The sequence below is a fragment of the Prinia subflava genome, chromosome 2 (assembly GCF_021018805.1).
Source record: "Prinia subflava isolate CZ2003 ecotype Zambia chromosome 2, Cam_Psub_1.2, whole genome shotgun sequence".
In the NCBI taxonomy this organism is placed as follows: domain Eukaryota; kingdom Metazoa; phylum Chordata; class Aves; order Passeriformes; family Cisticolidae; genus Prinia; species Prinia subflava.
Genome location: NC_086248.1, coordinates 30,099,650 through 30,116,034, shown reverse-complemented (window position 1 = coordinate 30,116,034; position 16,385 = coordinate 30,099,650). Strand labels below are relative to the sequence as shown.

Here is a 16,385-nt window from a genome sequence, read left to right as displayed (position 1 = left end):
GCATTCTTAAGGGAAAACCAAGAGGGAACTTCATCTGATTTATTTATGTATTGTAATCCCAACACTCAGCAATGAGTCTTTAAAAGGCAGCAGTCCCTGGGAAAGGAGCCCAGCACACAACTTGTCTGACCTAGCATGCTGTACCACCACATTCCTGAAATCTTGGTGTTTATGATCCCCATTCATCATAAACACCATAAATGAAATAGTTTAGCATGTTCTTTTGCTGCCATATTTTCTGTGCTCTAGGGGGAGGTCAGAAATGCTGGACTTCATTTATTTCTCAGGATCAGAAAGGAAAAGATATCCTAGTATTGGACACGATGTTCAAAGTAATGAGATTAATAAAGTTGAGGGCTTTTTGCAACAGCATGAAAAATTCTGTATTTAAACAGATCACTCCCACCACACAGAATAAGATGCCTTTTGTTCAGAGATTTACCATGTTTAATTAGTCATTTTTTCAGTATCTTAACCATGTTTTCAGTTAAATAAAGTAATAAACAATAGTGTTCAAAGTGAGGCAATACTGTCTTTATGTTATTTTTAAATTGTGATCAGGTATCTGTGGGACATGGAAAACTAAAAAAAAAAAAAGTACATAATCTTTGCTTCTCTAGCAAAATTTTAGTGCCAAATTCTGCTCTCAGGTAAATTTCTATAAAGCATTGTTTGTAACAACGTCACAATACAAGGGCATGTTCATGGGTTTAAAAAGTGCCAGAGGTCAGTAGTTGTTCTCATATCTTAAAGGCTCAGCACACATCAAGTGGAGTCCTAGTGCCTGACTTGTATCACCCTGCTGCCCTACAAGCAGCCACAGCATCATTCCTCTCCAACAAACTGATTTGATTTCAACAGATAATAATTTGGGTAATTTTTTTTTTCTTTTGGAACTTCAATTTGCCTGCTTCAACAAATGAGAGCAAAATTTGGCTTCTCAAGGGAAAAGGAAGCCAACCAAACATGACTTTCACCAGGCCTCAGTTTTTGGCCCCAGATTTCAACATACACTATTACAGCAATCAAAAGAACCATAGAAATTACTTATTTCACTGTTCCTTAACACATATCACACAGTCCTGCAGCAAGCAGAAATCACAGATGAACCTCAGGACATACAGAGAGCACAACTACTACACTGGACATGAAAAGGAAATTTTATTAAACATGTTTACATAACATGAGTTGGAAGTTCATTTAAAAGCACAGGGGAGTGTTAAGACAAGTGGTCAAAATAGAAAGATACTATCGAATTATAGCTAGTTAGTTTTTGGCCACTAAGACAGAACAGGATCTAGTAGTAGTGCACCAATGCTTGAGTTCTTCCTGCTCAGCAGGTCGAGCAGTAACCAATCTGTGCCCTATGGAAAGATGGGCAGAATAATTCCCATGTGTTGAGTAATAATAAATAGTTCACTTGGTGCAGGCAGTATGTCTATGAATTAAAACCTAGTGTGTACACAGTTTCTACATGTGTTACAGCCCCACAGTAGGAATCTACACCAAAATAGTTATTAGAAGGAATTTGGTCCGTACTACATCACGTTTTCCATAGGGTAAAAAATAAAGTCCATCTATAGACATTTAGCACCAGACCCACAGACCTAGCCTGGCTAAAACCTGCAAAATGTCTATAAGAAAAATGGATGGCTTAGATTTCTTGGTTACTTCAGTATAGTAATTACGAGCAAACTGTACAAGTACATGCAACATACAAGCTGGCCTATGTGGAACTAACATACATTATTAAATAACCTTTTTCATCTCTTTTTACAAAACGTGCATGCAGCTTTGAACAGTTCCAAGTCATGCTGCTCTATTTGTGTGATCACAAAATTGAATGGCCTGTAAAAGGAGGGGAAACATATCAATGCACCTGCAGGAATCTGCAGTTCTTCGCACATTTACAGAATATCACAAGGGATTTCAAGGCCAAGAAGAACTCAAATGAATAAAAAGCAAATTGAAATTTGATTTTTTTTTCTCCAAAAAGTAAGATATCTTGCGTTAAAAAATCAAGCCTTGTGCTTGCATCAATCTCAAAGAAATGTAAACTAAAATTTGATAAAAACATTAGTAAGTGCAGAATATTTCAACTGGAATTTCCAGTGAAACATTGAACAACTCATACCATGCTCTATCCAGGGCAGACAGGTGCGTCTGAAGCGACACACATCAGAGAAGCCTGGGTACAGCTGAAAGTGTCATATGCTCAATTCATTCCTGGTCAACATTTTGGGAAGTCAAATATACATTTATACACAGAAACGTAAGTATTTCCTCTCCATTTCTAGGAGGAAAATTGCATTACCAGTAACATATTCAATGTCAAAATTAAGACTAAAGCTGCTTTTACCAGTCCCCAGCAGTAGTTGCAGAAATCTTCAAAATTCTTCCATGCAAAACATCATAAACAGAAAAGTTATTTTATATATATATATATATAATGCAAACATGTCTGCTTTTTACAAAGAAAAAGTGGCACTGTGATGATTTCTATTTTAAGAATATAACTTAGATTTGTCATTTGTTCTGGGTTCCCACGTGAAAGACTTGTAAGTACCAGAACTGAGAAACGATTTGGACTCGCTGGAATTGTAACTGTGGCTGTTGAACACTTTAACGATGCTTACAGAGATATGCTTCAGCCCTTTTTTGTTTGGTTTAGAAAAAGAAAGGAAGGGTCTCTGTTAGCATTGTGAGGACTTCTACAAAACTAGCAGAATCACATGGCAAAAAACTAGTGGAAGTGACAAGTACAGAAAAACTGCTGAAACACCAGGAAGGTAACACTGCTTGAGGGCTCTCTCAAAATGTGAAAAATACAACATTGTTAACAGAGTGAGAGCTTCCAGTTTGGGTCATCTTTGACTTAGGTCGAATCTAAAGGTCCCTCTCTTTATTCTTTTTCCTTTCTTTCTTTCTTTCTTTTTTTTTTTTTCTTTTTTTTTTGTTTGTTTTTGTTTTTGTTTTTGTTTTTGTTGGGTTTTTTTTGTTTGTTTTTAATCATTATAAGCATCAGTGATAGCTGCTAATAGATTAGCTGTATGTGATATACCTTTGTTCTGTCAATTTAAGCCATCTCTCAACAGACAGACGTATGTTTGATAACTACTACAAGCAAAACCAGAAGTGATTGTCTCTCTCCAACAGTGTTTCTTGCTCATGTGAATATCTGGTTCCAATTGTTATCCTGGGTGAGGTTTTGAACAGACAGCACCTGCTACTATGATCTAATGCAGGGAGGCCCAGTTGAACTTTCCAGAGATGACTGGGAAGCCCTGCGTGTCAGGGGAGTCAATGTTGGATCCACTAGCGATGAAGGTGGAAATAATTTATACCAGCCTATTACCACACTGGATAGATCCAGTTCCTCCAGAAGGATCTGGGCAACTCCCATGAAGCATTTGTGGTCCATTCGGCCATAGTCTCCCCAAACTATTACCTGGAAAAACATAAAATTAAAGTTAATGATTGTCCCCAAATCCATGCTTATACAGGGTTATCCATGTTCACTCTTGCTTTTATATGTGTTAGCATAAGGAAATGTTATTCTCAAGACTGAATGACTGCTTCCCTTTCATGGGAAAACCTCATAGCAGGACAGAAGCAATGTCAACAATAGAGAAATTTTTAATGCAATAAGACATTTTGCAAGTCTGAAACCACAAGCCACAAGGATGTGTTTAATTATATTTATAAAATTAAGTGCTTAGTGAGTTTGAATGGAATGGTTAATTTTAAGTAAACAAGAAAATGATTCCCCAAATGACAGCCTAAAATGGATTAAGAAGAAACTGACCTGAAGGACTTTACCCTGTGGACTTTCCTCAAAAACCAGTGTCTGTTGGTACAGAGGATCGAGTGTCTTCCTTGCAATTCTTGTCTTCTTCTTAGCTATACATGCTCCATTTTCCAGTAGATACACTTTGACATACGGAGCTGCGAACAGAACATCAAGAATGTTATGTTTGGACTGACAATGCACATCTGAAATGCCTTAAAAGGAAACAGAGTAGAAAGAAAATGACACACATTATTTTCGTTTTATCTTTGAAATTCTATAATCTGAAAACAATTATATTCATAAAACAGATGACACAGCCCATAAGAAATCAATTTAATTTTTATCAACTTTGAATGTAGTGATCTAAGATGTTACTAACAACAATTATACCTCATGTCTGTCATTTTAAAAACATTTTCTTTTCCCAGGAATTAGCTGTCACTGACAGCTATTCTGGAGTCTCTATAAATGCTTAGGGGTCAGAGATAGTTCAAAATAAAAGGAGTATTTAAAACCATGCCACTCCAATGACACAGACATGAATTGCTCTCTCATCTCTAGCTCCTAAGGAGATTCCAAAGTATCATTTTCACTAAATGTTGTCTAAAAAAACTGTTCTAGGTGTTACAATAAGCAGTGGTTGGCGTATTGATTCTAAATCTCTAATAATTGGTTCTATAAATAACTAGAACTTCAACAAATGTCCTTATAAAATGATATAATATTATTACAATACACATTATGCAAATTATTGACACTGACAGTAACACTAGCACAAGCTGCTCCCTTCTTGCAGCATTGTTGTGCACAGTTCTTTTCCATACCTGGGGTAGATTTGGAGCCAGGTTTTTGTGTGAGGCCACGGGCTCTAATGACTTCTACTTCTAACTGGCCTTTTTTATCCACCATTCCAATCTGGATGTCGCCTGAGAGGGAGAATAAAGAAGCCCACATTTTAGAGAAGCAGTACAGTGCAGGAGATAAGGCATAATGAGAAAGAGAAAGACTAGTTTGATATTATTCTTCTATATTACTGTGCTTGTTGTGTCTCCTGATGATCCCTTTAGCTTCTCCATCCTTAAATAAAGACTAAATAATACATACTTAGGGAGCATGGTGCCCTCTCTTGGTATACAGTTCATACCAGCTGAAAAGAGGTATTTTTCCTTCAGAAATCTCCACCAAGCACAGAGATTACAATTTTTCCATTTTATCAATATTCCACACACATTTTTGGAGTGACTAAAATTGCAAAACATGTAAAAAAAAGAAACTGCTTTTGCTTATAAATAGTCAAACTTGTTTCCTTGCCTGAGTTTTGACAAATGACATTTCCTGCAGAAAACGCAAACTGCTTACTCTGAGACCAAGCACTGTTCTGATCTACATTAATAGGCAGGCAGTAAACTATGTGCTGATGGTCAAAAAATTTTATCTCTATACTTTCATGTATCATGGAATCAGCTGAGGAGAAATCTACTTAGATTAAAATAGATAATTTAGAATAAAAAATGCACAGTATGACATGATCAGCTACGTGACACTTGAGCAAATAAATGAACTACGTCCATGAAACATGTGAGTATGTATATATTTGATATGTAAGCTCTGATTGTCTAAAAACCAAATTCATAAATTGATGATCTTGAACTATAGGGTTCGTGGTCTGGACTTGGAGAAACAGCATTTTGAAATTAATGGGGCATGAGATTTTCACATTTTAACAGCATATTAAAGCAGTGTTTATACCTTGGTATGTGAGGTATGAAAGAACAGCAAAAAAGATTTTTTTATCAATTAAAATTTGCTTGAACTAACACAGCCGTGTTTTGCACTTAAAATAGTTCAGAAGAAAATTCCAACAAGCCTTTTTAAGAGCACACGTCTGTATCGCATATCCAAAATAAAACATGCAACAGGTAACCAGAAGGGGGAGCAATAATCCAAACATTTTCAAATCATCACTAGTGAAAGGATACCACAGAGCAAGTCTTCTAAAAATGGTTTAAAAACACGGTGGAGTGCCTTTTGGGGGCCAAAACTTGAGCCTATAGTAGAAAAAATTCTAAAAGTCAAAATAAGGGTTTTACTCAAGTTATCTGCAGAAAGATTTTTAGTCACAAACAAGAATAAAATAAAGAAACAGAAGAAATGTAGACCCTTATATGCATACCAATAAAGCATTTAGATATTAATTGGGCAAATAATATCACTAATACATTTTCTTCCAAAATAATAATAAAAAAGTTTATTTAATAAGTTTGATGTTTATGAGTGCTTTAGTAGCAGTCATTTGGATTTATAAAGGAAATTTTGCTTTAGAGGGTCCTCAGAACATTTTCAAGATAGTCTTCCTTCTGCTTATGAGTTGGGAAGGGAACAATGTCTTTTGAAATTTTTTTTCCCCTGTTTCTGTCTCCTTTTTCAGATGTGTCTCAGTAGCTGATTTTCTCAAGACAGTTGTATTGAAGCATTGGCCATTTATAATTTCCAGCAGAAGTAGTATTACAGTAGTGGATCAAGGACTCCTCAATTAGCATCCTAAAGCATGTCTAAGAACTGCCCATATATAAGCAAAAAAACCCCAAAAAACCCCCAACCCCAAATCTTTCCAAAGATACACAGTTCTGAACTCTTGCTCTCCTTATACAACTCATACTCTGTTCATAAACAAGCTTCAGCTGATGCTGCTAAAGGAAATTGCAGACTGGTCTGGAAAATAGATAAGATCACAGCCCCCAACAGCTGTAGAAAAGGACTTTGTGTCTCCCATGACAAGCACTGGCTTTATCAGTGACTGATTATTGGGCATTGCAAATGTTTCCAGAAGTTTCACTTTCTGGAGTTAGATGAACTAAGCTTGGAAAAGTGCAGTATGGCCAGAAACCGTCTGTCATATCCAATATAGTCTGTGTCAGGTAAATACAGACTCTGAACAGCTGAGATTTTGCAGTGAGCTATGATTAGAGAAGCAATTAGACAATAATTTTATGTGGGAAGTAAAACCCCTATCTTCAAATTGCAAATAGGATTATCCAATATTTCAAATGGTGCAAATACTGTCTCTCACCCCACTTTGGATGCTGCCATAATAGGAACACCAGTGACTGCAGATAGGACCTTCATGTTGACAATGAAGGAGGACACTTGGTAAAATTCCTTTTGGTGCTGTAGTCTGGCAATGTGTGCATTAGTTAATTGTCTTATTATTCATTTCACAGAGGAGAACATGTCATTCTTACCCATGGCAGGGGTTGCTAGTGTTTGTCGGCCTACTAACTGTGCAGGTCCCAGTCCATCGAGGAAATCACTGAACTGACTGTCAGCGCCCAGCCGTACTCCAGGAAAGATTAAGCTGAAACAAAATAGAAGCTAATTAAGCATAAGAATGGGATTAGTTTCTGTCATCGTACAGTATTTACTCAAAAGTACTGCTGATACAAAGCAAGCAGCTCAGGATGCACAAGCACAAATCATTCTGCAGCATTAGGAATGATATGTTTCCCATGGACCCCAAAGCAGTGTAGAGAAATTCGGCACATTGACTCAAAGTAATCCATAAAATAGGTCTTGCTAAGGAGGTCTCCAGGAGTAGTGAAGAGTCTGATAGGTTAACAGACTAAGAATGACCTTGTATGAGAAAATTAAAAGCCTCATGAAATTTAATAGCCTGTTCTTCATCAGTGAGTGTGTGATTTACATAGATCTAAACCCCATCTGTTTGCATCAGTTAGAACAAACAGGGGAAACAGATGTATACACTAAATTAATCTGATTGCTGCAGCTGTTTAATGAAGCAGTACACTGGCAGGCAGTAGCAGTAGTGGTGGTTAGAGCTAAACCTAATGCCACTCTCTAGCCAAAATATCCTGGCAGACAAACCTGGATCTACAGTTGCCACCCACCCCTCTCTCAGGATACAAACTGAACTGTAACGCATCAGCACAGTTACATGGAAACATTCATTGCCAGGTTAGACAGGACTTTGAGCAACCTGGTCTAGTTGAAGATGGCCCTGCCCAGGGCAGGGGGTTAGACTAAATTACCTTTACAGGTCCCTTCCAACTCTAACTATTCTATGATGCTTTAATGTGTACTTTGCCAAGCTGCTTTCTTATATTCAATAGTGAACACTTTTTTTTTTTTTTTTTAATAGCTGTACAGTCTCCAAACAATAACAAGAAAAAAAAAAAAAAAGAGACAGAAAGAGTGATCCATGATGGGAAGATTCAGCTTTGACTTCCTTATAACAATTATGAGAAATAATTGTTATAAGAGAACAGACTCTGAACCAAGTCTAGAAAACGTATTCCCCAGCAGGCCAGCCACCACGCTCAATCTTCTTTCTCAAAGGAAATTCCCTACCAGACTGCAAAAATAATAAAAAACTTCCTAATAAAACCACAAGCATCTGGTGTTAAAAGCTTTGATTTCTGCACATCAGCCTTGATGGGGCAGCTGGGCTCTGGGTTTACAGCCCTTAATAAGAGACTTGGAACAACTCCAAATTAAACTTTCTTTGTATATAGTATTACTGAACAGAGTTTCATATCACAGGAATTCACATACAACATCTGAAGTTTAACTCTGAGGTAATCCAAACATATCTCAAAGAAAAGGTATCCCTGTGTTTTGTTTTGAATAATGCAGTCTTAATTTAGTTGTCTTTTGATGAACAAAATGCCTCACCGGTTGACAGAGAAAATAAGAATTCTTAAGAAGTCCTGTCTCAATTTTAATTTCCATGAAATTTGTGTTAAGTACCTAAAATATTTCATTTTTCATATGTTTCAAGAAGAAGAATCTTTACACAGATTTTTTTACTTCAGCTAGAATTTTGGACATCCTAAATAATGGGAAAGAAACTTCTGCTACATTAGAAACTTCTGCTACATTACTGATGTTTTTAATGCCACTTACTTGCCCTCGGAGCTGTAACTATTTATGCTGCCGTCAGTGGATTCTCGACTTGGCTGTCGAACCATACGACTTCTCATCTCTGCTGCCATTCCTGTTTCTGTGCTTCTCTGTATCGTGCTCTTTAGCTTCTTGCTGCCAGCCTCTGAAAGAAGAGAAAAAGAAGCAACTGTTGGAATAACTTGCAGCAAAGCCTTCCCTTGCAGTTTTCACCCAAGAGCAGTGATCTGACTTGGTCATTACTATTTACTAAAATAAAAAGTCTATTCTGATTGAAGAAGCAATCTCTCTTCCTCAGCTGAAAACTGGAAATGACTTCTCTTTGAAAGGCTGCAACATGAAGATCTTCATTATGGTAATTTGTTAGAAATTAGATGTCTTGTTAATGGCCTTTACACTGTTGGAATGTAGACAGGTTGTGATACTGTCTACTAACCACACACTTGGTAATGTGCCTCTAGCCACCTTGCTAAGTTGGGTGACTGCAAAAGAAGATACAATTCTCACAGAAAATAAAAAAAGGGAAAAAATCCTTCATACATTCCACAGAAAAATGTTAAATATTAGCATACTTAGTATCAAAAATATAATAATGTCTTTTGACTTGGCAAAATTTTACTTCTCACCTCAAAATGTCTTCAAAGTAAACTGAACTTTACATAACATATGATCTCAGTAGTTCTGAAACAGAAATAACTCTTGGGGAATTTGTTTGGGAAACCACAGAATAGTTAAGCTGGTCAGGACCACAGTGGAGCCTCTGGTCCAACCTCCCCACTTCCTAGAGCCTATTGCACAGCATTGTGTCCAAACAGTTCTTAAATATCTCCAGTGAGGAGACTCCACAACCTCTCTGGGCAGTCAGACTCTAGGCTTGCAACTGTAAGATTAGAAAGTAATGTAAATATTTTGAAATTGTTTAAAGACTTCATCCATTTGGTAAAGCTTCTATCCCACCTATCTTTTGATTCTACCCTTTAAAATGCAATTTGATTTTCACACGGAAGTTTTCATGTTTCCCTTGGGCAAGAAGGGCTTCCAGTCCTTTACAGGTTCTCATGTTATGGCTGATTTAGAGTGAATAGATCAGCTGTCACACGGCAGAAATTATACTTCTAGATGATGATAGTTGTTCTCAATGATCTTTAAATTTCTTCCACCAAAGCCTCCATGTGATGTAATAACGTGTTGTCTTCAAACTCAGTGTCGTGGTCTTTTTTATTTAGCTCAAAATAGGTTAAAAAAGTTCAATGGGTAACATCACTTTCTCTCAGAAAGTAATAGATTTGATAAAGTTTCATGTAAGTAATGCTAAAACACTCTTCTGCATTTACCCCTTCATTTCAGCGCTCCTTTATTCACCTCTGGAAAGTCTGCATGCATCTTTTTCATGGTCTGCTCAGGAAAACAGCTGAAAAACCAAATACTTCTTCCATATCCATCTGCTGTGGAGACTGAATTGCTGTAAAAGATTTTTCACCTTCCTGTTTCACAGGCGCATTGTTGATGTTTGAGACTGACAGATGTTGACAGATCTTACACATCACAATAAAAATTAAGACTTTTGTAGCCCTCACACAGCCTGCCCACTCTCCAGGGTGTTTAAACATGCTGTGGAGATCAGCTGGACCTTGCTCTTTGGGTGTGCAGAGCTGGGGAAGGGCAAGGAGAAATCATACCATACAGCTATCATAGTAACCTCTTTGAAGCTCTCAGGGAAACAGCAAACATGGCAATAGTGAAAGAATTAGTGTATTGGGCTTAGAGGAGACATGCCCACAGTGAAAGGAGCGGAGGTTTCCCTCTTCAGCTTTTTGGACCAGGGTTGTTTATCTACGGCCACTAAGCCGCACCCAGATGCCTCTGAGTGGAAGAGGTCAGCTGCTTCCACAGATCCTTTCCTTCCTTCTGAGGCCAACAGCTCGGAGGTTTTCCTGTGGGCCACTACAGCTCATCCACATTGCCACTCCTTGGTCAGCTGAAAACACATTATCCAATGCTACTAAATGTGAGGTAGAGTAGAGTAGGCAAGGTGCACCAAGCAGAGCAGGCTCCACACTTACACAGTGCAAGTGGCTGTGGAAGGGATTTGCTGGAGATTCAGTGACTCTCTATGTAGAAACCCACATGCTACACTTGGTCCTTTCTTTGGTCCTACATTTGAACTTTCTCTATAAAAACTGAGGGTGTGTTCAGCATATCAATGCTGATTAGGCAGGATGAGCCTCAAAGCAACTCAAAAGCACCTAGGAAGTAAAAGCCACATAGAGTTGTACTCCAAAGCAGGATTTTCACATTTTCTGTAGGTATGCATTTTCCACCCATTTTGTTTTCTCGATCACTCTCTCTCACCAGGACCTGTTTGAAAGTGTCTCTGTCTCCATCTGCTCCTACAAAGCATGTGAGATTATGTGGGGTATTTACCCCCTGCCTGCACTTCCAGAGCCAGCCAGATCAGGCAGCATGACCTGGAGGATATAATAGGCTAGAGCCTGAAATGTGTTCAGCTGAATAGGATTTCTTCTGGGTATTCTGGGCTCAGGAAAAGTAAGTGAGGAGACTCTAGAGCTAGCCGCAAGACTATCATGGTCTTGGCACAAATTGCTAAAGATATTTTGTTCTGGATCACCTGGACAACATGGTGGGTGCTGAAATTTAGCAGTAAGAACCAGGTTGTTGGGACAGATAATGAACACAGTCATAGAAAAAATCACTATTAAAAATATCCATTAATTAAATTACAAAAATTAATATTTTAGCTTTGAGCCACAGTAGAGATTGAAAATATCAGGAAGAACTTTTTTTAACAGTAGTGTTACATTGTCATGGATAACATTGGTATTGCTGTTTAAACACATTTCTTTGCTCCACAGATTTGAAAAGCACAGACCATGAAGTAGGAATCCTTGAGCATGGCCACAAGCAAGGCTAAAACCTTGTCTTACTGAGCTGCAAGTACAAGATTGTCTTTTTCCAAGTATTTTCAAGTCACTGCTCTCTGTCTTACAGTGCCAGATCCTACTTCTTTTTCTCATCAGCATTTTTTTTCTTTTCAGGTTGAAGAATCAAAAACATTCTTTTGCCTCCCCTTATAACTGCTATTAATACCCACAACATTTCTCAAGAAAACTAGAGTCCTCCAATTTATTTACTTTTATAACCTCAGTCTTAATATTCTGAAATACAATCAGAAACATAACAGTAACCCAACAGAATGATGAAACACGAGAGTTTTATGGTATAGAGAAAATTGCTTTTGTCCATGGATAAGAACGAAAATACTTCTTGCAAAGGTTTTGGAAGTTTTAACCTTGGTCACTTATGCCTCTCATATCTCAGAGGATATAATACATTATTTTTCCAATTTTAAAACAAAAGGTCAAGAGATGGTTTATCTTGTTAGTTTGCCTCTGTAAACTTCTCAGCAAAACCTAGTTTGGTGAGGGAGGGAGGTGCTTATCAGGCAGATGAGCTGGAAATTGCTTCTATTTCTAAAGGTGCTTTGCTGAAATGAACTCAGTCTGGGGTATAATTCCAGTCCTGCCTTGACTGCACAATGAAATGAGGGATCCAAACAACCACCAGTGTTTTCCCTGCTATTGATAATTCTTCTTTTAGAAAACTTTCACTTTCATCTTGTATTACTTTTAATCTAAGAGATCTGCATATATCTTTGGAATGCTGTCTTTACATGAATAATACAGGTTCATAAAATATTCAAGTTCAATATCTATGCTATGACATACTGAGAAGATTTTCTGCTCTTGTCAGAGTGTCTATTGGAGAATGCTTGATCCTGGTCCAAATTTTTATTAGTTTGGTATGTACAATTAAATTTTATAATACATTGCAGTTATTTGCGTGCACTGTGTGGATTACACTAAATTCATTGTGCAGACAGAGGATGTCTCTATATTGAATATAATTTAGATGTAAAATGTACTCCAAATGGTCTGTAAGCTTCTCTGCTGTGTCAATTGTGTAAGGATTTCTGCATGCAGGAATGCAGACTGATGTGCATAAATGACATGTAAACACCTGGCTTAACTGGTACAAGACCAGAGAAAAACTACTAAAAAGCAATTGTGATGAATATTTCTGCAGATTTAATAACTGATGCCAAAGCATCATAAAGCAGCCACCTGCAGCTATGAAATATACACAGCTTGTAAGGATTTTGCAATTAATCAACAGGCTCGTTGTAGCATCCTGCTGTAACATGCTGATAAGTGTGTGCAATGTGCTATTTCCATCTACTTATTACAAATATAGTCTACAGTGATTCCTTTCGGTCTGACCAGAAACTGGCCCCTGATTTTGCATTTTCACAGACAAAAGTAAGTTTGAAAAGACCGAGACCTGAGAACCCTGAGAAGCTCAGCAAAAAGCAAGTATGCTCTACCTTATATTTGCACAAAACATTGAAGTAATTGATATGTTCCAAATTTCTGTACTTCCTAATCACTTTCAAGTCTAAGAGCCAGGAGCTATTGACTACAGAATTATAATGAGAGGGTTAATGATGTTACCTAGAGATTTAAGATGGTGTACTACAGATACTTCAAAGCTAGCTTCACATTCTAAAGGCATCCAATTCAGAGAGGACAATACCAGATATTCCCCCCTCCCAGCCCCCCATCGCTTAGCAAAGACATGACTGCACGTGGCATCACCATTGGCCTGGCTTTTCCTCTGTGGTCTGTGTGGTGCCTGGAGGCAGTTACTACATTTTGCTCTTGTTTCAGTTCAGGAAGTCTGAAATGTCAAGAGGGGCTGCTGGAGCAAAGCTCTCATCCAAGATGCCAAGGTGCATTATGTGCCATGGGTCAAGGCTAGGGGACATACAAGAATGTGCAAGGACAAGAGCTTGGGAGCTTAGTCAGTAGGACAGTATTAAAGACTGCTGTAGGGCAGAAGACTGACATGACCCTCTGTGTGCTGCCTCTGGGGAGAGGTGCCTTAAGTGAGCATTGCCCAGAATCATAACTGGGGGCAACTAGTTGGTTAGCACGCAAAGAAGCAGCAAATTTACATACATGCAGCACCCGAATATGTGAAAATTCATGATTGGTTCAAAAGGACACACCAGAGAACAAAGCATTCATAACTGCTAAATCCACTAAGGAAAGGGATCATAAGAAGTACCATTATATGGCTCAAGAGCAATTCATTTGCAGTATCAAGTATGCTCTTGTAAAGAAAGCCTAAAAGGACTACAGCTCCAAGCCAGTTTTGACCAAAACCTGGCAGGACTGTGACCATATGGTTGGTTTGTACACTGACTGTGTGAGACACCAACGAGATTATGCCAACTGGAATAGTAGGGGTCAACCTCAATTCAAAGATCTATTAAAAAAAGCCAAGGGGAACATGTCTCTCTGGTCTTTTCTGATGCGTTAGTGATTTTTACAACTTCAAATTTAGCTGCATGATTACAAGTTCTGCAGCATCCCCCTCATTTTGCATGTAGTGCTTTTAGACAACAACAAAATTTATTTACACATGAATTGACAAAGTTTCCCTTGGCTTATAGTTCTAAAACAGAGACAAAAAAAAAAAGGAATAAATAGTTCAAAAAGCATTTTTAAAAATATGTGTACATCTCTCAGATGAACTCAGCAGTGGACTGATCACTAAGACTGAAACTGCATAGTGACTATGGACAGAAGATAAATAGTAAAAATTTGACATTTAAATACAGAATTCAACAATACAAGTTTCTAGATCTTATATCATCCAATATTCCCCTGTATTTTCCATTCTGTGTATTGTGCAATACCCTCCTAAATATAATGCTCTTTGTAAAAAGATGTGAAATATTGCAGTAATTGTCTTTCAAGTGTTTTTTCCAAATATCACGCAACATATTCAAAGAAAGGAAAATGCTGTTGATATTCTGTGGTGTTAGAGCCTGAGGTTTAAAATTCAAATATAAACCATCATATACTTCTTCCCATTTCTATTTATTAAAACAAATCTACAAACAAAATTTATACTAAAATAAATTACAAAGCCTTCTAGAAAGAATATTCACCTTTTCAGCTGGGACAATTTATTGAGAAGAAATTTTATCAGAAGTTTGTATAAATAAACTATGTATGTATATATGTATAAATGAATAAACTATATCTCACAACTGTATTTATAAAGTCACAAACTCATCTGAAAAACACCTTGTACTCCCAATAAATACTTTCAGATAATACATAAAAGATAATGCAATTAGTCCCTTAATATACACAATATATTTTTCTGACATATGTAGAACAAAGAAACAAAAAGCACCAATACTACCAAAAGGAGGAGGCTTCACTGAATTGCTGTCAAGGATTATATCAATGCTTTGATGGCATTTTAGGCAGTGTACAGCAAACTCTCACCTTTTGACTGTATTTTTCACTGAAAATAAATCGTGTGGACTGAGACTCTTAAAAGTTTTAGATTTCAAAATAACTTATCCAGGAGCTCCTAGTGACTTGCATGAAACTGAAGTAGCACTTAGAGAGCAAATGACAGGAATAGGTGCATGCTCAAAATAAAAGCAAACAAAAAGTGGGATCAGGCCATTGTTTACTACCTGACAGTGGTCTCAAAACCTTAAGCAACTGTTTTTACCAATTGTATCTCTTTTAGATGTCTTAGACATATTTACTGAAAAAAAATAGAAGGAGGACAGTAGAAACAAGCAGGTGTTTTATATGTTTACCCTGATACTTACGATTTTTTCTTGTCAGGGAAGGAAATAACCAGGACACATGTATCTTAGGCAAAGCAAGGATGTCTGGTCAGAAAAAAATCAGTTATGGCTTCTGAAATTACTTTATGAAGATTATTTGTTTTGTCCACATACTTGCAATGAAGAGAAAAGAGCCACTGTCCGTCAGCCAAAATGGGGCAATCAAAGATGTTCTATAGCAATGAGTTTCTACTTCTGGGACTGTGCTAAGCACACTTTATAAACATAGTGAAATGAAAGCATCTCAATTATCTTCTTCACACATATGTGAAGAGCTACATAAAACCAGAATATGTCAGTGAAGCTGATAATAGCTACATGTGCCATGTTCTTCAACTCCTAAAGACTATTTCAATGAAATTCAATTAGTAAAACAACAAACCCATGTTTCCAACAAATTATTTACTATATAAACAGTTTATAAAATATCAAGCACTTTCTCATATACTCTTGGCTTTCTTGTTGAATGGGAGGAGAGTGCAAGACAGAGAGAAATAAGAAGCTCAAAAGAGCTGTTAGCACTTCAACAATAATATTTTTACATTAAAACACAGCCCTATATTATGACATTATTTATAACTAGCCAAGCCCTCTCAGAGAAATGACATATGGTATACAGACAACATTTGTCCAAGGCAAGGGTGCTGGGTATAGCTTGCAATTAATACAGCAGGGAAAAATGAAATTCGATACAGAAAAAAAAAGGGAGATTTTTCAGATAAACTAAACCAACATTTCATTTCATTATACATATTTAAGTAACTTGATGTCTTTTGTGGTTTTAGACAGCCATTACAGCTGTAGTAAATTTGAGACCTTTTAAGTAAGTCTTCTCAATTACGAATAGTTCAGTATTTATTATTAAAAACATAACATGACAGTATGATTAATAAAAGACAATATTTTACAAGATGATACCACCAACGTAATGATTTATAAGGC

General features: G+C 37.1%; 1 protein-coding gene across 4 annotated transcripts in view; it reads right to left on the bottom strand.

Moving 5' to 3' along the window:
* Positions 1 to 512: 512 nt before the first annotated feature.
* RIMS1 (regulating synaptic membrane exocytosis 1) overlaps positions 513 to 16,385 on the bottom strand; it is a 298,872-nt gene continuing 282,999 nt past the window's right edge. For all 4 annotated transcript variants that reach the window (XM_063389461.1, XM_063389463.1, XM_063389464.1 and 1 more), the window contains 5 exons: positions 8,711 to 8,852; positions 7,033 to 7,145; positions 4,615 to 4,716; positions 3,806 to 3,945; positions 513 to 3,448 (listed from right to left, as the gene is read on the bottom strand). In XM_063389461.1, the coding sequence (XP_063245531.1) occupies positions 3,230 to 3,448; positions 3,806 to 3,945; positions 4,615 to 4,716; positions 7,033 to 7,145; positions 8,711 to 8,852 (716 nt within the window). In that variant the 3' untranslated portion in view covers positions 513 to 3,229. The remainder of the gene's footprint in view (positions 3,449 to 3,805; positions 3,946 to 4,614; positions 4,717 to 7,032; positions 7,146 to 8,710; positions 8,853 to 16,385) is intronic.